General features: G+C 54.9%; 3 protein-coding genes and 1 pseudogene across 4 annotated transcripts; 1 reads left to right on the top strand and 3 right to left on the bottom strand.

Moving 5' to 3' along the window:
* Positions 1-8,558: 8,558 nt before the first annotated feature.
* Positions 8,559-9,017, bottom strand: GCG54_00002287 (uncharacterized protein; the record flags this gene model as incomplete). Its single annotated transcript, XM_045402382.1, has 1 exon — positions 8,559-9,017. One exon carries the CDS (start codon positions 9,015-9,017, stop codon positions 8,559-8,561), a length of 459 nt encoding a protein of 152 aa, XP_045258744.1.
* A 7,430-nt stretch (positions 9,018-16,447) lies between these two features.
* On the top strand, positions 16,448-16,903 carry GCG54_00002286 (uncharacterized protein; the record flags this gene model as incomplete). The annotated part of the gene is made up of 1 exon (XM_045402381.1): positions 16,448-16,903. One exon carries the CDS (start codon positions 16,448-16,450, stop codon positions 16,901-16,903), a length of 456 nt encoding a protein of 151 aa, XP_045258743.1.
* Positions 16,904-17,661: 758 nt separating this feature from the next.
* GCG54_00002285 (uncharacterized protein) lies at positions 17,662-19,092 on the bottom strand (the record flags this gene model as incomplete). Its single annotated transcript, XM_045402380.1, has 2 exons — positions 17,662-18,646; positions 18,704-19,092. The coding sequence occupies 2 exons, from the start codon at positions 19,090-19,092 to the stop codon at positions 17,662-17,664; spliced, it is 1,374 nt and encodes a 457-aa protein (XP_045258742.1).
* Positions 19,093-21,158: 2,066 nt separating this feature from the next.
* Positions 21,159-21,928, bottom strand: GCG54_00002284 (annotated as a pseudogene). Its single transcript has 2 exons — positions 21,722-21,928; positions 21,159-21,691 (listed from the first exon to the last, which is right to left on the bottom strand). Coding segments are annotated over exons 1-2 (740 nt in total).
* Between the last annotated feature and the right edge of the window lie 2,538 nt (positions 21,929-24,466).

Below are 24,466 nucleotides of genomic sequence, written 5' to 3'. Positions count from 1 at the left end.
GGATGGGGAAATGTGATTGTTTTGTTGGCAGGGGTAGTTTGCTGCTCAGAGGAGGGGTGTGTGGTGTGCGAGGTTTCAGCTTTCCTTCTCCTGCGCTCGCTTGCTTGCTTCTTCTTTCTTTCGGGATGCAGATGCTAACTTGCTGCATGCACGATGAGGGGACGACGAATCGGGGCAGCACCCCAGGCACACCATACACACCGCCCGTAACTTGCAGCGCACGTAAGGGAAATCGTACACACAAGACACGCAGCAGGGCTGGGCTCCATCGTCCACAGCAGGGCGGGAGAGATGGCATTTGACGGGTTCCAGGTTGAAGAGGGGGTGGTGGTGGGTGTGCAGGACGGACACGCACGCAACACACACACTTACACACATCCACACACAACGCACGCAAGCCACAAGTCCGGACCCCCCTCCGTTGTCGTGTCGTTGACAGAGAGAAATATAGAGAGGCTGCGGCGGCCCGCTATCGGATGTGACCAAGGCCGCAGGACGGGAATGAGCGACATGCCGCCGCGAAATTGGCAGCAGCAGAAGAAGCCGCGAGAGAAGCAGAAAAAGAATGCGAATGACAGCAAGGGTGGGTTCGTATTAGGTAGACTTGCCGAAAAATTTTCTGTATTTGCCTCATCCACTGGGCTGCTGCCGCTGCCCCATCATCAATCATCGTCACCCGTCCCCCACACACAAAACAGTGAGTCACTGTGATTGCGACGGACGGCGATGCGCCGGGAGGTGATTGGAGCGCAGAACGGCGAGAGTTTGGCACGCGCCCGACCAGTCAGGTCCCGAGCGCCGCCCATGGGACGCCGTCACCCAGACCGTGTGTGCGTCGCAGCTGTCCTATGAGGACCGTAACACGCCGGAGACGCGTGTGATTAGCTCTCGAGATGCGCTGCGTCCGGCTTTCGGATTGTCGAACAAGACAAGACAGCCCGGAGCACCTATGAGGGAGGATGAAGATGGTCCAGGCCTAGCCAGAGTCATCCGTGGGGGAGGGAGGGATGGAGGGATCGAGTCTCGCAGAGTGGTGGGCGGCATTGTATTTTCGGATCGCGAATCACGGCAAGGCCATTTTGGATTTGGCAATTACAAAGGGCGAGAGTTGTGTTGTGCGTGTTCGCGACCGTTGGGGATGACAAGCTGCCCTACCAACCTTACCTTACTGCGGCAGTAGCTAAAGTAGCTACCCCTCTCCTGTCAACTGTACGCCCCTCCATGAGATCCATCGCATCGCGAGCGGTATGAAATGCGCGACCCTGCGACACCAACGCCGAGGGTGTGTTGGTCGTAATGCTGAAATTGGGCTCCTGGGTGATTGGTATTTCCCACCGCTGACGGAGGGGGCGTACTTCGTACAGACTCCGTACAATTGTGCCCCTGTCAAACGATACGAGACAACGAGTTCTGGGCCCCGGGGAGAGGGTGGAATGCACGAATGCACGATAGAGGGATCGCCCATCTCCCGCGGCGACGACAGCACCGCAGCCCGCAGCAGAAGAGAATGACTCTAGACCCGGTCACCGCCTTAGTGATTGCTGCCGCTTGCCTGCGTCGCTGGCCCTGCAAGATGCGGTCGTGGCCGGACCCAGGCCTTGGGTTCGCCGGGCGGTTGGGTTGGGATCGACTCGCTGGGAGATTACCCGACCCCCCGGGGAGCCGGAGCCCAGCCGGTCACTTGTCATATTCCATCCTCCCGTTTGTTATTCCGGCGCTTGGTTTCTGAGACTGCTGCTGCCCCGATTTCATTTCGTTTTTGTCGATTGGGCTGCAGAGTGAAGCAAGCGGCGCCATCGGGGGTGTTGGTTGCTTGTTTGTCTTGTGTGTGTGAGGTCATTTCAAGAAAAAAAGGGTGGTGGTCGTCGGGCAGAGACCAAAAGCAAGTTGTCGGTGTCCGTTATCTGATGATGCTCTCGCAACCAGTGCCAGCGCAGCGACGGGAACAGCAGACTGAGACCGAGCCTCTGCTGGGAATGCGCCGGGGATGATGGGAAGCGCAAATCACCCAACCAACACCCCCACGTTTCCAAGATGGACCACCGCCGCCGCCGCCGCCGTAATCTTTATCGGTGTCCCAAAGAGGCACCCCCCAAACCCCCACCGCCTGCCTCATCCTCAGGCGACGTGAGCGAGCGCGGACTCGGAATCCGTTTTCGCCTGGCTATCGCACTCCGTCCGTCCATCCCTTGGCGTTCAACGTCGTCGTCGCCCTCGTCGTCTTCTTTTGGATTCCGAGTTGCTCGTTTAGATAGGCCGGGGAACTGGAATCCGGGGCGTTGGGGAGCACTGACTGTCAGCCACCGGCACCGGCGGGTTTCTTCTGAGAACGGCGGGCTGTCGGCTGTCTAAAGATATACACCCCAAAGATAGCGTGATGGCCTTCGGACGGGAGCACCGACCCCTCCCGGGCCATCGTCCAAGCCCTTCCATACCATAGATCCGTAGGGGACTGTGCAGAGGCCTCGCAAGGGCGCAACGTAGCTCCCACGATGGAAACGCGATGGAACTGGACTTGCCGTCTGCCTGTATCCCCCCTTCTCTAGGCGTCGTGCCACCGGCGCCCATTACGGATAGCAAGAGTTGAAAATAGCAATGCCAACGCCAGATGACAGCATACGAGAATGTTCCTCGGGGGCGGCCTGGAGGATGGGGTAAGCAATACGGGAAACGCGATAACACCATCCATCTTCCTTAGGGACCGGTCAAACCCCACGTTCTCCGGCGGTGATAATCTTATCGACCGGTCAAGTCTGTGCTGAGATAAGACGCGGTTACGGCGGGAGCACTATGGACGGATACCACCTCGCACTAAAAGAAGCAGGTAGGGTCCGTTTCGACAGACCTGCCGTTTTTGGCAGTTGCCAGACGCAGCGCAGAACGGTTCTTCCCTCTCGATACGGTTGCGGGGATGTGTCCGTCCTCTGCGGGTCCCGTCAATCGTGCATGTGCCTTCGGTTCTGAGGGCCACTGGCCCACTGCCATCAACGGCGGCTTGAGCTCCGTTTAACCTTCAACAATGCCGGACGAACCAACAGCCAACCATTCCATCCACCCGTCCGTCCAGCCAGTCGCCAGTCTCCAATATTCTTCTTCATCAGTCAGCAGCAAAATGCACATATCTGAAGGTCTGGTCCCAGCTACCTGCGAAACGTGCGCACGACGACGACGGGTTTGGCCCCGAAACTTTGCAAGTCTTATCGGACGGCAGGCAGATCTCCCGGAAATTCTGGACTGTTGTGTGTTTGTACGGATCATCAAAGGCGTCCACCCTCGAAACGGACTCTCCATAATAATCGATACGGCAACTGATCGATCTGCTGTTTCTGTTGGCGAACGGGGGAAACACACGCCGTGCATCCTCATTCGTCTTGCGTCTTGAGGCTGGGTTGGGTTGAGAACTAAGAAACCTGTTATCGGGTTGGTTGGTTTTGCAAAGCGCACTGACTGAGACTTGACTTGTAAAGAAGCGGTTTGTCTTGTGTAACGCAGGTTGCTTGCTTCTCAGCCAACGGAAATAGAGAAGACGGACTCGACGGTGGCTTGACGCCATGGGTTTCAACTCCCATCAAAAAAAGAAGTCCTCTACCCCAGGTTTTTCTTCCGCTAGTCAGGACGGACACAAGGAAAAGCACCAAGCAAGTCAGGCACGCCGCACCACGGGAAAGGGCCTATGCTTCAGGATGGGCGGAAAAGGAAGACCGTCAAGAGTCTGTGCGGGTGGCCAAACCGCGTGGGCTTCCCGTTCGCGATGCTATTCCAGAAAAGAATTTTCTACTTCTCGTCACTCTTGGCAGGGTTGGTTTAGCTAGCTTATCGTCTTGCCAGCCGGGAAGAAAGTTGCCCTGGAAAACAGGGTGAAGAAGGTTTTGTTCAAACCGGTGTCTCCAGATGAAGTCATTTGAAGTCATAGTTGACGTCTGTCTTTAGGCTGATCACTTTGACGATTCGTGGGGCTCACGACTCAGTTTGGACCCTGACAAGAAAAATTTAAGAATTTCACATGGAAGAAAAGAAGAAGAAAAAGAGATGCACGATTGCGTAAGGGTGCTGGCCTCTGCGCGACGAAGATTGCGAAGATTGCGCTTCAGGATGCTTATTTCGGAGTCCAGAGCGCCTCTTCCAAGGTTGAAGCTCTCACCCTCTGCGCCACACGACTCATGAGCCACCGAGAAAGGTGCGGCCGGGACAAACACCGGCGGGGGAGGATGAGGAGGAGGAGGGGTGGTGTTCGTCGGACATGCTCCGATGGTTTTCGGGGGATGTGGCATCGTCTCGGTGTCGTTTCGGTAAATGAGTCGCGGCACCGAGTCGAGGATGGCTGGTGTATGTACTTTAACCGTGTACCGTGTTGTGTGTGTGTGTGTGTGCCGCGTGTAGGGGACGTGGACCGCGCGCGCGGGGGAGCATGCAAAAGAATTTTAAAAGAATTTTCTATAGGGTGGGTCATGAATCGTCCTTTTCCACGAATGATAATGCCGAAGAAGAGCCTCGGAGAGGCACCGCGTTTGAAAGAAGAAGAAGGCTGGGCGGACGGATGGATACCGCATGTCAAATTTGCATGCGGGCTCTCATTATCCTAGGGCTCTAGCTCTGGCATGAAGCTTTTTTCTCTCGAATCGTTGCAGAGAAGGGCCGGTTGCGCCTGTGATTGTTCTCAACGACCGTCCTCTTTCGTGCAAGCGGTGTTTCTCATCCTCAGTGTTCCCTGCATCTAATCCCGCAAGACCCAGTTTCCATGTGGAAAAAATTTGCAGAGAGAGGAGCTCATCATTGTTCCTCCTCCTCCTGCTGCCGCAAGAGCCATCAACATCCACTGGGGAGCTCCACCGGGAGAAAAAGAGCCCAAAGGCCCGGCTAAGGTAAAGAGGAGTTGACTGGACAGTGGACACTGCGGACCCAGAGCCACGAGAGCTCACTTCACTCACTCATCACCCACCCCCCTCTCTCTGGCTCCTCGACCCGACGACGGGACGATCGCTCCCGGGGGTTGACACGTTTGGCCCTGGGTGGTCGGCCGGGGCATCCCTCTTTGTCAAATTTCCCAGTTCCCTCTTTGGGACGGAGCGAGTCGAGCATGGGTATGGGTATGGGTGCGTGGGCAATCTGTACGAGGCCCAGGCGTCCGGGACCCCATCCCGGTGCAGGGACCCTTTTCCTGTTCTCCATTCTGGCGGTCGAGAACGTCCCGCAGGACACTGAGGAAGAAGAAAACGGTGGCCCGGCGGGGAAAGGAACCCCGCCATCATCCTCTCATCGGCTCGGTTGAGCGCAAAACCCAAGAACCCAGGCGGTCAGAGAGTCCCCCCCCCCCCCCCCCNCCCCCCCCCCCCCCCCGACGGTCGCAAAAGGGGGTGCATGTAAAACGGATATTACCATGACTAAACAATCTGCAGGGCCAGACATTTGGGAAGTTGGGAAAGCACTGAGAGGACCCGCGCTGCCACCTCCCTTTGTGGGACCGCGGACCGCGCTGACGGACGGGTCCTGTCCTGCACAATTCACATGGAGGCCAGAAGCTCGGCCGTAATGTCCAACGGTTCGTCGGTAACGGACGGAAGATCTCTGGGCTCTCTCCCGCGCGTTATCTATCACCGGAGCAATCTACCCCGCGTGCTGAGGTGAGCTGCTGGCCCTTTACCGCCTATGCGGGGAGGGTTTACCGCCAAGCTGCTTACCACCATTACGGAAACCCGTGCTCCGTTCTCTCCCGCACTTACGCAGCCCTACCGGCAACAAGATTACAGACGGAATGGCTCGAGTCAATGACAGCAGGAAATCAAGGTTCGGAGCAAGATCGCATATTCTTCTGTTGACGCAAAATACCGGTTTCGCAGAACCGAACCTAGACACACTTTTGGGTGAGCGGGTTTATAATGCAAGCGACGCAAGATACCGAGACGCGCTTGTTTCTCGGGGTGTTCACCTTTTGGTGAGGGTATGTTGTCGAAGATGATCCAAGGACCGGAAGGAAGAGTCAGGAATGCATGCATGTGTGCACTGGGACATTTGGCTCCTCAAGTCGGTCAACAACACCCCCGGCTGACACTCTCCGGAGCCGCACGTAGATTGACCGCCAGAAGGGCACCCTTCGAACAACACGCACAGCTGAGGTCTCACGTCTACAGCTGAACACTCTGTGTGTGAGAAAAGAGGTGGCATGATATTAGCGATCTCTATCTAAGCCTACGCCACAATCTCGATTCTCATCTAGATAGACGGTAGCCTCTCTCCCCAGGAAGAGACCACCAGCCCGTGATGCGGGGAGATTGACTCAAACCGCGATATCAGATCATCGCGCATAACGCTCCAGGAAAAGTGATGCTCGCGATAATCCAAGACCTTGACATCTTCATCAACACCTCCCGAAACATCCCGTCCCCGCATCGGCGCAAAATCGCCAATCCCCTCCGCTCTTCCGTCATCGGCAAAGACATGCATGCCTATCAATCACGCATCTGCATTCCGGTCGGGCTCCCCTCCCCAGACTTTGCTATCCTCGGCCGCCTCGGTAGATCAGATCATCCATGGCATCCCGAGGTTTGCGCTGGTCAACGTCGCCGAAAGTGCAACATTCACGGCATTGCAATGCAATTACACTCCCTCCCCCCCCTAAGCTTCCGAAGACGCTTCGTGATTTGCTTGGTTGAGTGGCTTGGGTTGGTTGGTCGGGTCAGCAATAACAACAGCTCGACGGCCGTTGGTCAAGGATGTGGCGGACCCGAGCCCTTGGGATCTCCGATCCACCCCGATCCTCGCAAGCTGCACACTTGTTGACAAACTCCCCCCAAGAAGATGGCGTCGGCCCAGAACACTAGTAGCAAAGAGCCGACGGCCGGACGCAAACGGTCGCTGGTAAGTTTACCGCGGCCTTTCCCATACCCGCCGCCACGGCCACGCCCCAACATCCCGACACAACAATAACAACAAACAGGGACGACGAAGCTGTTCGTATTCTCGCGGTGCCGAGGCAACATTCAACCTTTTTCGCCATCAGAGGCCGCCCAGCAGACGCAGCCACGCAGCAAAGGGCTGGATGACGAATGCCAGCCCCGGAATTCTTGTGGTTGGAAATCACAAATAGAAACAGCGGACAAATTCCATTGTACGAACTCTCGGTATCCTGGGGGAGGGAAATACGGGGAAAGCCCATTTACGATGGGTAAAGGGTCTAGATTGGATGAGGCGCAGGCTGCGGAGCAACAAGCGGCATAACAATGGACGGACTCACTCTGCGTGTGGAGGAGCGCGGAATGGCAGAGCCACAGAGAGGGCGCCCAGCGGTGGAGGGCTTATTCCCCCGACCGTTCCCGACCGTTTGAGGAGTTGGTCGAGGCCAACTCTGCGCCGCGGGTGATGACGACATTATTCGCTGTGGCTAATGAGGATAAACCTTCTGCCAGGCAGGGCAAAGGCAGGCCCAAACCAACACTCACACACACACAAGTTACAACACACCACACACGCTGTAAATTAGAGCTTCTGCTCGCTGACTTGTCAGCACCAGCAGCGCGCGGGTGCGCACCAGCGGCAGGCACTTACCGAGTCGGCGGCACATGCTAACGGCTATGCTGATCAACTATGACTCTTGCAGCGGCCTCAAGATGAGTCTCACAGATCAAGATTTCAAATGTGTGACGTTATCGAAGCATCAGTAGATTCAGTTGGGTGTGCAGTAATAGTGGCCGCTTCTTGAGATCATCTGTCACGTTGCGATGAGAATGCATATTTTGTGATGATGTAGAATAAGAATTCAAATGTTGGTGTCGCGCGTGGCGAAGGGTATCTCTAACTAAGACTAGCTACTAAATGAAGAAAACATGACGCTGATGATATGATATTCCGATGCTGATCCGAATGCCCCCATAGCTCGATGCAGTGATGCAAGCATGTACTGTGCTCCTTTCCCATGATGTTCCTCCAAATCAACAGTGATAAACTCCATGCGACAAAATAGTTGCGAGCCTCGATGGCTACAGCGGGGGGTATCAACACGAAAGAGTAAAAGACAAAAAAGAAAACCCAAGGCAGCGCGGCATGTGAATTGCCTACGCGCCCATGATGAATCCACGAGGCCACCCTCGATCAAATGCCGGGATCAGGTTCGGTTGCATTGCGACGAGGCAGCGCAGCCGACCTGTCCTCACCTGCCACACCTCCCCGAGGCGGATGACTCCTCGGTGCGTGGCCGATACCGCCCAGCTTGTGCTAGTGTGGCTGAGACGCTGCTGCTGCGGGTCCCCCACGGTCGGCTTCGCTTGTGCTCCCCCCCACACGGTCTTCCGAATCGCCCCGTGCTGTCAGAATGCTGGTTGTCGAAAGCCGATAGTGTTCGTTGTGTCGACTCCTCGATGGAAGCCGAGGATGAGATTTGCGTTTGGCGGCCGGCGACCTGGACCGTTTGAGAGTAGATCGGGTTGGTGGTCGCCGCCGACACGGCTGCAGTTGAGCCGTCATTAGGGATTAGAGTTGGTTGAGGTGTTGTGTAAGCGAGCTAGGTTGCTCGTCCGAAGTAAGAGCTGGGAGCTGGGCGCACCGCCACAGCTTGCTGGAGAGCTTCACTCCGCGATGGGAGCCATGGCAGAGGACTTGCTCTTGGGGCTCTTCTTGGAGCTGCTGCGACGGGCCTGCTTCTGCTTGAGGGCTTGCTGGCGGCGGCGCTCCTTCTCGAGCATGACGCAGCGCATGGCCTCGCGCTGCATGGCCATCCGCTCGCGTTCCATCTCAAGAAGCTCGGCCTCGGTGATCTGGGGCGAGCGGGAGTTGGGAGAGGAGAAGCTGCCGTGGCTGGAGACGGAGTGGGCGTCGTCCTCAAAGTCCTGAGGGAAGAGGTCCTCGTCGGAGAGGTAAGAGGTCGCTCTTGGCTCGCCGTCAAAGTCGGCGAGGGTCTCGCGGCGGGGCCACGAAGGGAAGGCGCAAGAGCGGTCGTGGGCGAGCATGTTGCTGGAGCCGATGTCGATGGGGGCCGAGATGGACATGGCGCCCATGGAGCTGTATGAACCGTATGAGCCGTACATGGCTGTGATGTGTTGTGTGAAGAGTGGAGTTGTTCTTCTCTTGGGACCAGTTGGTCTTGAGTGTTGAGTGTTGATATCGACGATGATTTCGCGTTCGGTGGAAGAGTGTGGGAGAAGGTGGACACGGCAGACTTATAAGCCAGAGGCGCGTCTGCCTGCCTCTGGTTTGGGGGGTGTGAAAGGGGGTGTGGTGAGGCCCAGGAGGTGCAAGGTTGGGCAGGGTAACGTTCCGAGGAATTTCGGAGAGTGGACTTTGCAAGCCTAAAAGATGGGGGCAACAGTGATTCCCGGGATCCCGAGGGGGTGGGAAAACAAGGCAGGGAGGCGGTGACGGAGATGGGGAGTGGGAGCTGACAGCGCAGGGGAGTCTGGGCTGGGCCTGGGGGGTTGCTCGGGGCGGAAGCGGTTGCAGTTGTCGTTGAGGGGGGGCGTGTCAGGGGGTGTCACCGTCCACAGCTGTGAAAGGTGGGCGTGTCGGTGGTAAAAACGCCGTAAAGACGGAGGGGGCCCTGGACACAGAGACAGGGCTGGCTGGGCGGCGCGCGGGAGGAAGTCCGTAGTCCGTTTCTTTGCTGGGTGGAACGGTAGAGTCGGCGTAACGCGTTGCTTTTGGGTTGGACGGCGACCTTGGCTGGTGACTATTCTTGACGTGGCGTTGCCGAGGAGCTGGAGCTGAGCTGAGCGAGCGACCGATTCGTACCTGTAAATACGGTGCCGGTAGGTACGGAAGGAAGGTTCTGAGTCGCTGAAAGTCCGAATTGTAGGATACGGGCGGAACGATGGAAATCCTGCTCTCCTGGTGGTGGTGTTGATGTGTAATTCGGCGACGGCGGGAGGTTGTATGCCTGGTGACGACGACGCGGGCGACGCTGACTTGTGATGGTTGCAATGACGCTGATGATACTGGATTTGCTGCTGGTGCTGATACTCTGGTGGGAGAGCGAAACAACAAGATGACTCGGACGTGAGGGCGAAAGAGTCATGATTAATATAGTGGCAGCGCAGAGGAGGGCATCTTCTCTTGTTTCTCTTGTTGATGGCTCAAACGAACATCATGGCGCAAACAGAGCTGAATCGCCAGGTCGGGGGAATGCGAACGGACGGGCCAGAATCCGTGTGCAAGCGGTCCAGGTCGCGGTCGAGTTCGTGATGGGTACCTTATCGCAGGTATCCGTACGCAGGGAGACGACATTCCAGCTGGCATCTGCAGCGCAAAACACCGTTTTGGTGAGTCGCAGCTGTGTAGCTGATTGTTCCCCCACGCCGCAGGGACAAACACGGTCCTCCCTACAGGCTGCTACTGCACCTCCAAGCTGCTCAGGGCTTCCGAGATGCGCTGAAGGGAGACGTAGATAGAGAGTCAGAGTCAGGGACGGGTTCGGTTGGCAGCCAGCCTGAGCCAAGAGCCTGGCAGAATCTTGGGATGAGACAAACGGAGCGAGGCCGCATACGGGGAAGCAGCGGGAGCAGCTCACTTGCGGCAGAGCGGCAGCAGCCACGCAAAAAGCAACCAAGAAAACGGAAAAAGAATGAGCGGTGTTTGACCGCCTTGTCGGGAGGGGGGGAGGTGTGAGTGAGGTGTGTCGGGATTGATTGGCTGCAGAGCAACCCCCTCTGCGATGGATCATGACTCTTCCTTTTTCCCTTGGAGGGAAGGAGCCCAGGAGGCACTCATCACAGTGAGGCAGGTCCATGGTCCATGGTCCATCAAGCACCTCTCAGGCCCCCCCCGGGCCCCCCATCCAAAGGTCCCAAGGCCCCAAAGGCCCCCGTCTTCACAGTGACTGACTGCTGCTGTCTCTCCCGGGGCCCTCTTCCTAGCGAGCCGCGGGATGCCCACCGCCCTGGGGGCCCTGCTTCTCTTTCTCTTTCTCAGGGCCTGGCTGCTCGGGGCCTCTGCCAATGCCTGCCAAAAACCGTCCCGGCAGCGGCAACGGCAGCGGCAGGTCCTCCTTCCCGCCTCCAGACTCTCGCCCAGGCCCCCCCAGGCGCAGTGTCCACAGCTTCTGGCCTTCCCTTTTCTTCTTCTTCACGGCGGGCCTTGAATGCCCTGTCCCCCGGGAGCACAATCTGGACTGCCCCGGCCCTCGGGCCAGCCATCACGGGCAGGTACTTGCCGCAGCAGTAGATTCCAGCGACCGTTAGCTGGGCAATACCTCTGCGGATAAGGTAGCCAGGCCAGGCCAGACCAGGCCTCGGTGCGCTCGGTGCATGTCCGTCCAGTCTCTGGCATCCAGGCCATGGCCCTTCTCTCGCTGCCCTTTACGCACTATCTCGCGGCATAGCATTGCGCGGCTTGCGACTTGCGCGTAACTCTCGCAGGAATTCCTCGCCGACGATGCCAATCCCATTGGACATCCCCCCAATCGTTCATCTCTCGCTGAAATCGCAAACCTTCACCGAGTAATTGAAATGAGGGGGGCTCTGTGACTGTCTGCTTCTGATTGTACCTGTCGTGTCAGTCATGTTGTTGTCCACGTCGTTGGTTGTCGTACACACCCCTCACCAGCTCACCTCAAACAGCTTCTTCAGGTTGTTGTTGCTTGTTGCCAGCCTTGCTCTCGTGCTTCGTGGTCACCATCACACACCCCCTCACTCCTCTTCTCTCTCTGAGGAGGAGCCGTGGATCGTCAGGTTCTAGCTTCAAATTGTTCCCTTCCTTTGGGCGTCAATAGGCCCCTCTTTCAAGGGGGGAGGGGGCCACCGGGGGCCGACCGGGGAGGGGGACAAGAGGACGAAGCGCAATTGCGCGACAACAGATGCATTCGGGGAACCACAGCGAGAGGATGGATGCCATTCCATTCCGTCCCATTTGCGCACGCACGCACGCACGCATTGCCAACCAACCCAACAAGCAACTTACAACACTGAGGTGCGCAAGACTCAATGTGCGAGCGACCGGCGGTGATTCACCGCCGCCGGTCAACTCTGATGGATGGTTACGTCTGCTCTTGTTCCTGTCCCAACACCAAACACCAACATCTGCCCTACGGCCTTGTACTTGTACCACACCTGCAGTGGTCAGCCACCAAAATGAACCCTTCAAAATACCTACTATGCAGTGCAAAAGTAGGTGTGCCAGCCCGTCTGCCGTGGCTGCATCCAGCACACCGTCCCGACTCCCGTCCAGGGCTGAGGTCGAGTCGCCGTGTCTGGCGCCCCGCGCGGCGCATCGCATCGCATTGCATCCGCGCCCATCCCGCTCCAGTCACAAACGAGAGCGGCGAAATCGCACACACAAAATCGGTTTCTTCTTTCTTTTTTCCCAAGATTGCCAGACGGGGGCTAGCAAAAAGCAATCATGGCGTGCCCTAACCGGGAGAGTAGGGACGAAAAAAAACAATTCCGTACCCCCGGCTCACGGCCGTTGTCTCTCACTTCTCACCTGCCCCATCCAACCCGCTGCGCCGGGTTGGGTCCCCCGGGGGTCTGTCTCAGGTAATTTGGCTGCTGTTGGTCTTTTGTTTTTTTCGGCATCCAATTTATTTCTTGCGAGGTTCATTTTTCCCGCCTTCGTCGACCTCGGTCGCTTTTGTCGCGACCGCAGCAGTCAACCCCAGGCCGTGCTACCCCGGCATCTCATCTTAATCATGCTGGATGTGTCCCAAGCTGTGGTGTCCCAGGTGCCCGGAGTCAGGCGTAGATAGATGGCAAGGCCGGGGCAGGGCAGGACGAGGCGAGGGCATGGATCCTGATCATTTGCGGCGCTTCTTCTTTCTTCCACGAGGTGTGCCTGTCGTCGTCGTCGTCGTCGTCGTTGTCGTCGTCGTCGACAAGGCTCACCGAAGCGAAGCGAGAGAGCTCGGATTGCCAGGGGGCGTGGGCGCGGCAGCCATCAATCACGATCAAACCCATTCATCACCGCAGCAATGGCATTCATCGCCCGCCTCGGGACAGGGCAGCAAATTCCAACCCCTCAAGCCACACCACAAGGTTTGGGATGATTCAGGACAATCATTCTTGAGAATGCGACTGGCTTGGATGGATGGCCCGGATGCAACGATGCGACCGAAGCAGTTTGTCTCCCTCCTGTGCAATTCCGTCGCATGCCCGAAATTCCTCCATTCCTCCAGACAACCACCGACAACTTGTCGTATCCGTAGGCATCTGCTTACCTACCTTACCTCTGACACCCCTGAACTGCTGAAGGGAACCTCCTTCGTACGAACACGCGCAACCATGATCCCGCATCCGCCTATTTTTTCCACAAGATGCGACGACGAGAAACTTACGAATCCATCCGTTCGTATAGGATGGGTTGCGTTGCCTATTTCTCGCTGAATCCGAATCCTGACTGACTCTGATTACCTTGCCTGCTGGATGCTGGCTGACTAGCTTGCCCCCCAACGTCCAATGTTTCCGAATTCGAGTGTTGACACCTTGGCCGTCTAATGACAATTCCCATGCCAATACTGATGCGATGCGACTCAAACACCGTTACAACACACCAAGCAGCACCAGCAGTAGCGAAAGGCAAACCTGAGGGAGGGGCGGTGACAGCTGCACACTTGTTGACCGCCTTACACCTGGATGTAAGGTAAGGTATCCGTAGCCACCATATCGATACGTATTCGACAACGCCGACGACGCAGTATATCCGTACGGGCACTTTACCGCCCTGCGCCTATACAACCTTACTCTCACCTCTTACATGCAGAGTACTATTCATACACTCGGCTACTTACCATTGAACAACATCCCTCTCTCCGCAGCGAAATCCGGCCGAGGTGACTGGCTGGGAGCTCAGCCCGACCCGAGGCGAGTGCTTCCCCGGCCTGACTCAGACTGGGGGTGGCGCGCGCCGGATTACATACTGCCCTTCCAAGACGGTACCACCACCACCGCCGACCTTTGTTACCCCGGATCGCCATGGCTGTTGGCCGTCGGTTGTTGGTGGGTGTAGAGGGTGAGGGTGTGGGTGTGTTGGGACGAGAACGGCGTAAATCACTTCCCACTTGCTTTGTTTGACCGATTATTTCTGCCGCTTGCCTGCTTACCTCACCTCAGCCAAGAAGGATACCGAATCCGCAGGCAGAAGGAACAAGCAGAAAAAGCCGTTGAGAGCGAACGAATGCATGTGTGTTCGGCTTGTGCCTGTCTTTGCTTTGCTTGTGTCTCTTCCCCGTCTCTTCCCCGCTACCCCAGTCGCACAAACACCCATTGACCATCAAACGGTGAGTTCGGATTGGGCCTTGAACGCGATTTGCGACGACGGCACCACCACCAACAGCCACCCATCCCGTCTCTTGTTGTTCCGTCGTTTGCGTCGTAAGCCAACCGAAACGGAGCGTTCGTGATTCTCGCATTCTGGCCTCTTTTGCCAAATGAGATGCCAAAGCTGCCTTCTCGCGCTGTGAGTGGTCCCCTTTCGTCAACGGCATTATCCCATCCCGATTCGGCATTGCAGGGAATATCGGATATCCAGCAGCGAAAACCGCTGGCTCGCCATATCGCAGTCGCAAAAGGCATGATGCAGGCATGCAAGGGAAAGCCACATCAATGGCGTACGCAGGGGCAAAGCAATCGGATAAGAGTCCCCTTCGCCTCCGGGTATTGGGAAGCGGAGGGCAGACAGGCAGTGGCCCGTGGGCGATCGACTGGGCGGCAGGCAGGCAGGCCAAGCAGGCACATCAAATTCCATGGAATGCTGCACCCAACACACAGTTCCTTTTTCGTCCATGTTTCATGTCCATTAAACAAGACGACCTGAGGCGGGTGATGGATGGGAAAATGGGCGACGGATGCTACTCCGACACATGCCTGACTGACGGGCACCAGCGCGGCGGCTGCATTCGAGTCGCATCCGGTCCGTGCCAGCGACGGGACTGAGTCGACGATCAAGTGCAAAAGTTCAGATTGAAACGCCGGCCCTGACATTTGCGAACGCGCCCTTTCCCGTTCCATTCAACCAACGTGGCAGTATCCGTGGACCGTACACCGTACCTACGGAAAATCACACACCGGGATTGCAAAACTCCACGACACGAAAGCGACTCAGCGAACGAAAGTGAGGGATGGAGGGAGGGACGACTACACACCACACAACACGGGTATCGACACCGAAAACGAACGCCACACCGAAGAAACAAACCGCCGCCGCCGCCCTTCAACTGAGGGAGGAAGGCCGCGTCCAAACAAGCGTCGGCGACCTGCTGGGGCCTGGGGGTTGTTTGTCGTCGCAGGGCCTATTTTGCCAAACCGCAAACCGCAGGCGAAGCCCGAGCCAAATCTCTTTTTGCAAAACACCCCCAGCCAAGCCCATCGCAGCCATCGCCAGCCATCGCCGGTGCCAGGCGCCCGGTCGGCCGTTCTTCTTTCTCTTTGCGGATTTCGTGATTTTAGCCTGGCAAGCCCATTTGTGATCCCTAGCTCTCCCCTAGCTCCCAGCTCTTCCCGCTTGCCCGTCCGCGGCAACCTTGCCCCGGCCGCCGCTGGCCCCCTCCCCTGGCTGGCGCACCGACCGGGAGAATGGGAAAAGAAAAAGAGGCCAGGCGAGATTGAGAGCTTCTAGAAGACCGCCGGGTCCCCTTGTCCAAAACGCGGAAGCTCCTGAATGTGATTTGGGCCGGCAGCGGCTTGCGGGTCCCGGAGCAGGGGGTACTCTTCGGGCCTAGCTACCCCTTCTGCTTGCTTCCTTCTTCACGGTTTTTTTTTTTTCATGTGGAGTTCCTTCCCAACTTTCCGGCTCTTGTTCGGCTCCTCCCCAACTGGATTAGTTACCCGGAGAGACGGAACCAGATTGTGCACGGCCCGAAACGGCTGCATAACAAATTCCACCGCGACGGATTTCTCTGGATGCAAACGGTGAAACTCGCGTTCCGTCGTCCGGCACAGAACGTTGAAGATGCCGCAAGCGCGCTTGGGAGATTGAGTATATTGCAACCGCACTTTCCACCCTCTGGCATTTGAGAGACTCAGACTGAACCTTGATATTGAGAGAATCAGGCTGCATACGGATATTGTTTGGCAGAGAGGGAAGCGGGTTGAGCGGGTGCACTGCACTGCACTGCGAGAAGACGTGTTCGCTTACCATGCAACACGATTCGTCAAGCTGCGAGTCTTCAGTGGTTGATACACCTGCGACCAATGGAGAAGCTTCATCCGTCATCATGGTCCGCCTTGATTGGTGCGAATGCAATGGGATCTTCGACAGCTTCAGCAGGCTGTGGACAATTATCTGCAGGGACTTTTCGTAATGTTACTTGAATCGGGCTGATCTGATAACAGCTCTCTCATTGAGGTGCTGGCCAAGATGGAATCCCCGCTCAACCCCTCACTGACGAGCTGTAGACGGGTTGATGCTGAGAATGGGTTGGAATCAGGCTGTAGATGCATGTTCAATAAAATCACTGGACCAAGTCGCTGCATTGCGCTCGCTGATCTGCTCCTGCAGCAACCACTGATATCATATTCTTGAGTTTCACAACATCATGCCGGTCCCGTACGAGATATCCGAAGCCATCCGTCACAAGAAGGCACAGTACTGCCGGTTCGCCGACTCCAACCAATGGCATCTGTTCGACGGCATCGCCCTCCCTGACGCGACCTTCAAGTTCTTTGACAAGGAGGGGGCGCTCGTGAAGCAGGGCGACACGGAGATGACTTTCGACGACCTCGCCGCGTTCCAGGCGCACTTTAGCAAGACGAACGCGCACATTGACGCGGTCCATATGGTGAACGCTGGTGAGCTGGATATGGTCGCCGAGGACGAGGTCAAGGCCATCTTCACGGTGGTGTACCATGGAGGCGCGCTGGATACGGAGGACGGGCTGCACTCGACTGGGGCCGGGCATTACCACGAGGTGTGGAAGAAGGTTGGGGATGATTGGTTTCTGAAGAGTTTGTGGATGAAGAGGATTTATTGGAAGGTTCAGGTGATTGCGTGAGGTTGAGGGTGAGGATGGACGACTTTGGTTGAGGTGTTGAGGATTCTTGTCTTAACTGTTTCCGGTTTGTGTGAGTTTATACGGGAGGATCGTGTGATAACTTGCTTTCAAATGTTCAACACCACAACCATCAGGGTCAATCTCGATGATCTGAGTACGGTTCTCCTTTCCGGCAAATAGTAAACATTCCGCAGTGCCTGACGGTAGAAAAGATCGTGAGATCGCGATGTCGCGAGATTGGCCGCGTCTTGGTATTCGACGCATGCTCGATCTGTAGTCCAGCTCGATAAGTCTACTACAGTTCCAAGGTGTCCAGTACTACTGTATGTGCTTGGAATCGACGCATTTCGCCACATGGGGGATGGCGAGATCACCCGGAAAAGACTTGTGACATTCAAATATGTTCATAATTTTCGGTGTCTCTCTCATCCTGGAGACACCGGTTCACGGAAAAGGGATGTCTGATGAAAGTCCTTGGTACGGAGTGTGACATGTTCAGAAATCCAGTGGCACACATCTCTAAACAATTGCCTCAGATGTTCTTGGTTGTTGGCTTTCCTCACAGCCTGAGGTTGCGAGAGCGAGAAAAACTCATGTCGTTCAATTTGCGAACATTGCGACATGATACGCAGACCAATGCCCTTAGAAGTCCACGGAAGTAAAAGTTGACATTTGTAAATTAAGATAAAAATGGCAAGATGATAATCGAGATCAAACCCAAATCAGACTCCGCCAGTAACATGTCTGCCTAGTGACGTCTACTCGATATCAACCCCACGATACTCGAAATACTCATTGAATTCCGGCCCTCCAAGCAGCAAGTGGGCCAGATCCCTCTCGAACGAGATTGCAAACTCCGGGCCCTCATCCGACTCCAGAGAAGGGTCTCGCGGAGGATAGATCACCACGACACCTTGGGTCACTTGGTCCATCAAATGCCTGTACCCGGAAGGCTTCCTAAAGCCAAAGTCCGCAGACACAATGTTGGCATCGCGATGATCCGTGTGCAGAATAGACATTGGTGGAAAGGAGTCGATTCGGATGTTCATAGTCGCCTTTTCGCGCACCAGCGCAACCTGCTCAAGCATCTTGTCCAGACCCTCTTGGGTAACGCTGTCAGTCAGTTGACGAATGTACCGCGCTGCTTTCCACAGCGGCCACTCAGATATAAGCTCCTCCGCAGTCGGCTGTTCGACCGGCGGACTGGCCGTGGCAGCCACGGACATGACGTTCTGCTGGATGCGAGCTGGAAGCGGCGGGGAATGCATTCGCCGGCGCATATCGACAGGCTCGCACCAAAAGATCTTGGAGTCCGGGTCGGTCTCGAAGATTGGGGCCCGCACACGCACCGTATGCCGCCAGAGGAAGGCGGCGAAGGCATCGTACGTTGATATCCATGTGCCGTCCTTAGGTTTGGCAAGCTCCTTCAACATCGCAGCCTTGCTCTTGGGGAGATGATAGAGGAGATCGACGCCGCCTTTGTGTCCAGGATGACGCTCTGGAGGGGGCCGACCGCTAACTCTGAGCTCTTCAGGAGGATCGGGCTTGGTGAGGCGGGACAGATCGTTACAAGCTGGGTCCCAGGAAGGGAATGGCGTGCCGTGGACGATGGCGTAGCAGTTCTCTGCCAGTTGGTGTGTGAAGCCGGCCCAGCCCATGACATCGTTGGCGTAGTGATGGTGGTGCATGTTGAAGACGAGGCCTCCGCGGACGAAGTTTGCTTTGAAAGCCGAGGTTACGGGGCTGTTATCAGGGTAGGCTTCAGGCTTTTCGCCGTATGTCATGGGCGGGATGCTCTACAGCCTCTGGTCGCCGAGTATGACGGCGTTGTAGTTGGCCTTGTGGATGTCGTCGAAAGATGGATACCTCTCAGCGTCGGAAGGGTCGTCCAGCCACTTGATATGGAAGGCGACGGTGCTCCCCTTCTTCTTAGTGAAGGAGTGACCGCCTTCGGGATCTTTCTCGATGGAGCCGTTCATATGCCGTGCTTGAGCAAGGGTCCGCTCGAGGCCAGCCTTGAGGATCTCGACAACTCGAGGCGTCTTCTCATCTAATGGCCTGAAGAAGACGGCATAGTTGCAGTAGACTTGCGCTGTGAGGTAGTCGAGCGTAGAGACTTTGAACTTTTCCTCTTCGGGGTCATTTTCCCACCCGCAAGGGCGAAGTTGGTAAATTTGTTGCTTTGCCATATCGTTTGTGAATGATTTGAGCCGGTCATTAGCTCTTTTGAGCTTTCTTATCAGATATAAAAAGGTTCAAGTTGTGGAAGACCATATACACTGCCAGACGACATTGGTTTACTTCAGTTGGAAACATGCGTGTTATGCTCCATAGCCACGAAGCAACTTCAGTCCACCTCCCTGCTTTCCTTTTGACTCGGTCCAATGCCTGCTCTACTCGTGCTCCTGCACAGATGCAGACTTTCTAATTGGGAAGGTATCACGCTGCACTAACACGGCTTGAGTGGCCGATACCGTGAATGGCGTTTCAATATTTACGACGATCACGACCAAAACAGGACTCCTCTGGCATGTATACGGGGAACAATGGCCTATTTGGGCACTGGGTAATCCTGAGTACTCACGATTGATGGACATCGCAAGGCTGGCGAACGGGAATAAAGTGTCGACTCCGCGATCCCACTCTCAGTGGATGTTTGTTGGTCCCCGGTCACCCAAAAAGAGTTGACGCCAACACTTGGCAACTCAACTCCACCTCTCAGGCTCATGCATCACTCACAGCATGATTTATTGGTCACTTTGAATGGCATTTCGGGTCATTTTTACCGGCACTGGTGGTTGTGGAGTGAAAGTTGGATGCGGAGGAGGCACCCCGTTCAGGCATTCTTTCGAGATGCGTATCATTTGCCTCCTATTGAAATGCTGCTTGACATGAAGATGCATGTGCAATAGACGCTGGTTTCAATTACATCTTTTAGATCTCTGCCCTATGAGAGGGGAATAATCAGACTTTTACGTTAGGAGCAAAGTCTCTATCATGTGGTTCGCTGGGTAGATGGCTCTCGCTCATGATGGGACTTGGGATAGGCATGAGGTCCACGTCACAGCGTGACATTAGAGCTAAGCCGGTATCTGAATCACATTCTAAAGGGGTGTTTCAATTCATTGAATACATTCGCGATGCCATCAGCAACTTGATACACCATCAGAACCTTAGAAGCAGATGGCCGTAGCAACAATCAAGCTATCAGGGGTATCTGCGGTGGTATGTGTATATATTTACTGTACTACGCGATGTGGACCAACTGTTCACTTCACGTGTCCCAACAAGCCCATAGCTTCTCCGTTCACCGACAATCCGCATCGCCCACTCCAGTACAGCAGGTCAAGGTCGCAGTACCCATTCCATCACAAGTGAATCTAAACGGAGCACTGCAAACCCGTCCGTTCGTGAATTTGGTGCACTCGGCTGAGGCGAAAGAAGGCCCAACGCAGAACGCGGTGGCGGCGGCAAGAAGAAAGCTGGTGAAGTGCATGGTGAAGACGCGGCTGAGGCGGCGCTATCAGCAGGGAACGCAACATTCTGGAACAGCAACACTTACAGGCGCTGATTTGATGATTGGAAAGTTGAATTTGGTTGGGAAGGAGATGGAAAAGGGACTGAAGAATAAGGCAATGTCAAGTTCAAGCCCTGGGAAGAGGGGATGGAAATGACCTTAAATGTCTTGATGTCCAGTCAGTTTCTCGGTGCATTCAAGACGATCATACGTCTGAAAGGAACCACGAGTCATACTTGTCAACAGATGAGGCAGGAGTTTTGGAGACTGCTGCTGTCTTGTGTGGAGCTGTCACCCTAACGCAACGTCCAAAGTCAATTAAAATGATGTTGTACCGGCGAGATTCTCACTTATCCATGATTCTCACCAAGAGCAAGTTGTTTTAGCATCTGCCGCCTGATTCATTACCAAGTCATGGTTCGCCAAGAATTTCCTTTGCCGGAACAGGTGTAGAGGGAGGCTCAGCCATGCGCCCATGCCATCCGTGGAAAGCGCGGAGTGGAAAGCGCGGAAGATCAAGCACGGAGAGCAAGATGTGAACACTGTCATTTAATATGCCACATAGCCATTGTCTCGACCTCTTCCATCCAGAAAACCCTGGTGCGTGGTTGTTGGCATCAGCCACTGGGCCACGAGCGTGATGGATGAGTGGAGGGCGGGCGACTTGGTGCCACGGTCAACTAGAATTTGTCTCGTTCTCCAAAGTCTATATATATATCTCGCCATTCTTCAGGTAAATCATACAGAATCGCCATCTGCATGTGGGATATTCCTCCAAGGAGAAATGTCAAGCTTCAAGACACTCAACAAGTACGCATTCTCCTGGCTCATGGGCATCTGGACTGGCGGACCCGTGTACCTGTACCCGAGAAAACGCTTCTCGTCCATGATGCTCAGATACAATGGATTAGAAATATCCACCAACAGGTGCTTGTACTCCTCGGGTTTCCTGTTGCCCATCATGTTGTCAACCCGTGTGATGTCCTGCCGCAGGCCCATAAGCCACGGATGCAGCGCCGAGACGTAACCGTGAGTCGTGAAATATTCGATGTTGGACGCCTCGATGACGAGGGGCAGTGCTCGTTTGGGCCGGTCAGTATCGCAGCAGTGCAAGAGCTCTCTCACGTCGCCATTGTCGTCTTCTTCGTCTTCTTCGTCTCCTTTGCTGCTGCTGCACTCTGTCTCACAAGAAGTTGGTCCAGCAGCTCTCCATAGACGCAGTTGTCGTCGTCAGGACTAGCATGTCGCAAGTGCCACTCAATCCATTCGCCCTGCTAGCGCTTTGGGACATCGAAATGTACGCTTATATTCTTGATCTTGGGTTCCGTGAGTGACTCCTGTGAGATGGCGTGCCACGAAATGTTGCCTGTGAGGTTCCGAGTGGCGAAGGGTTCGTGCGGAGGGTCTGAGGTGTCCCAGTTCCGCACGACGAAGATGCTCTCGGCCAAAGTACCCTGGAGCCTCCATAAGAGACGGAGTGCTTGAGGGCTCGCAAGAGGACTAGGCATAGCGGTGTGTTGCAACATGAGGAATGTGTGTTGCAACATCAGAAAATATGTCCTACGGCATGAGAAATGTGTGAGATGAAGGTGAACAGAAATCGGTTCGACTAGGCAATGCTATGGCACAGTCTGCGAGTCTGTTCAGTTCCCTATGAGGGTTTGTCTGAATGTAAGGCCCTCACTAGCTTATCTATGGGAGAGTGGATGGGATCCTGAGTTTCTCAATGGGTTGAAAGGGGTGATGAGGTCTATGGACTTTGAGTGAAGCAATCGACAACACATGAACCCGAGTAGCTCCGAGGAAGTTGAGATGAAGCCAGGAACTCATGGAAACAGAACAAGTCCGGAGTTGTTGTTATTAGACAGCTCATTATCCACGTTCAGGGCACAGACACCTTAGACTTGTCAGTATTGTTCTTAGGAATTTGTTTAATACCTACAATAGTGCTATCACTGGGCAGTCCAGCATGCTCAAACCACATGTACCAGAGAACAAAGGATCACAACAAAACACCAAAAAAACATACAACACCGGGCATTCGCCGGTCGTCACCGACCCGACTACTACTCCAGCCCTCATTGGGCTATCTATGGGAGAGCGGACGGGATCCCGAGTTTTCCAATGGGTATGGTGGTATGTGGCGGATGTGTGCGATGAGGTGGACCAAGTAGGGCTGGCGGGGCATACTCGCGATGAGGCTCCACTCACAGCAACACTCCGATATCCATTTCATGTTTACGAATTTTCCCGGATGCTCTTCTTTGATTGAATTACTGAAATAAAATATTCTGGGACCTTGCGCAGTTGAAATATTTGATGTGGTTGAGTTTGAGGCTCTGGGAGATTGGACTTGGTGGCTCGGCTGCCCCGTCGACAATGCTGGCAGGAACCCGTCACCCGCCTTTTACGCTTGTTTCATCGAGGATGGGCTATTAAAGATTGAAGCAAATGTGGCCAGCTTTCTCCTGGGAGCTGAGAGGATGTGCCGTTCTGCAACCCCCAGGGGCAGCGCGTTTGGGCGGATGTTAACAACGGGGAGGCACGGTATGACAGAGCCTTTTATCCAAGTCGTACCGAATAAGCTACAGCTGCGAAATTCGTAGGCTAGATTTCTCAGAGTTGCGTGAAGCCTTGGATGGACCATCTACAATGCTATGGGCCATCTAGGGCTGATGCTAGACAGAGCAGGGAACTTCGTGACAAGAAGCACCAAACGCCTAGCCCATAAAGGGGTCTCCAATCACTATGATAAGTAGCCGTTTCGTACAGTCAAGACCAGGAAAATAAATGAGCAGTCTATCTTGTTGTCTGCTTGACCAAGGCTGGAGCAAGTTTGATCAAGCTCATCCGGGAATATATTTACTCCCCAATAGAATAAGGCATAAGAAATACAAGACTGAGCCAGAGAGGGTTACGAGAGTTTAGAAGATGAACATGAAATGGTTGATAAAGAAGCGCTGGGGGCTCTATGCCCAGTGTATCTATGCCTAGTGTATCTGTAAGTATTTGAAAGGAGTCACTCCTTATATTTCATCATATCCTCAATTGTAAAGTAAATCTCAGCCAGATCATTGCTTGATGTATGTGTTTCTGATTCTATTTTCCTGCCTCTACTTAGGACCTGCTTTCACAGAACTCTGCGTCGATCAATCCTCGTTGGATGGAGGGCAACATAATTGCTACCAGCTTTTTAGTGCTTATTCTTAATCTAAAGCGAACGACTGGATATGACTTACGGATGCCGTGCAAGCCGCTCCTTGCCCAGAGCAGTTCGTAATCTTGATGCTGCCCTTTGTGGTCAACCCTCCAGAGCACGCCGGGCTCCCAACCTGACAGAAGAAGTTGTTCGACGTTCCAGGGATAGTACATTTGCCCGCGAGAGTGCTTGTTGTGCAACCCGACTGGCGCTCGATCAACTCGCCCGGCACTGCAAAGACCGAAGTGAGGAAGAACATGGACGAGAAGAGGTACGTTTTATGCATGGTTAATGAAAGTTGGGATTCGTGAGACAAGAATAATGTAAGTGAAGACGATGCTGCTGCTTTCTAATGGCTAGGTCTGTCAGTTGTTGTGTGGACGACCAGCCTTATATACGTCACAGGCAAGTCAACAGCCGCACATCCGGATGAACTTTCTGCAACAAAAGTAAGGTTCGCATGGTTATTGCAGTACTCTACGGAGCACACAGTTTGACTCGGAGCTCTGCTAGCAGCTCGACGCCAATATGCTGATATTCTTGTAATGGAAATCGCCCGCCGGGCTTGATGAGATGACAGCTACGCATTAGGTTGTGTTGTCCATGTGTCTACAACGAAGCTGAGACGACAGAACTCAAACCCGTCAGTAGACTTTCTTGGCACTATGGCTATGGCTTGTTTTGCTTCAGACAGGTATTTTCTCGATAATTGCAGGCTCTGTTTGGAAATGAAAGCCCGAGGTTGATGTAGTTGACTCGCGCTCGGTTTTGGCTTCAACAGCCAACCGTCAACTCTACCTGGACTCTGTGCCGCAACAACCTCAAGCCTACTCCGGTTCTAGTGGTC

This window comes from Colletotrichum gloeosporioides (genome assembly GCF_011800055.1).
Source record: "Colletotrichum gloeosporioides strain Lc1 chromosome Unknown consensus_84, whole genome shotgun sequence".
In the NCBI taxonomy this organism is placed as follows: Eukaryota; Fungi; Ascomycota; class Sordariomycetes; order Glomerellales; family Glomerellaceae; genus Colletotrichum; species Colletotrichum gloeosporioides.
This window is presented reverse-complemented; position numbering and strand designations above follow the sequence as displayed.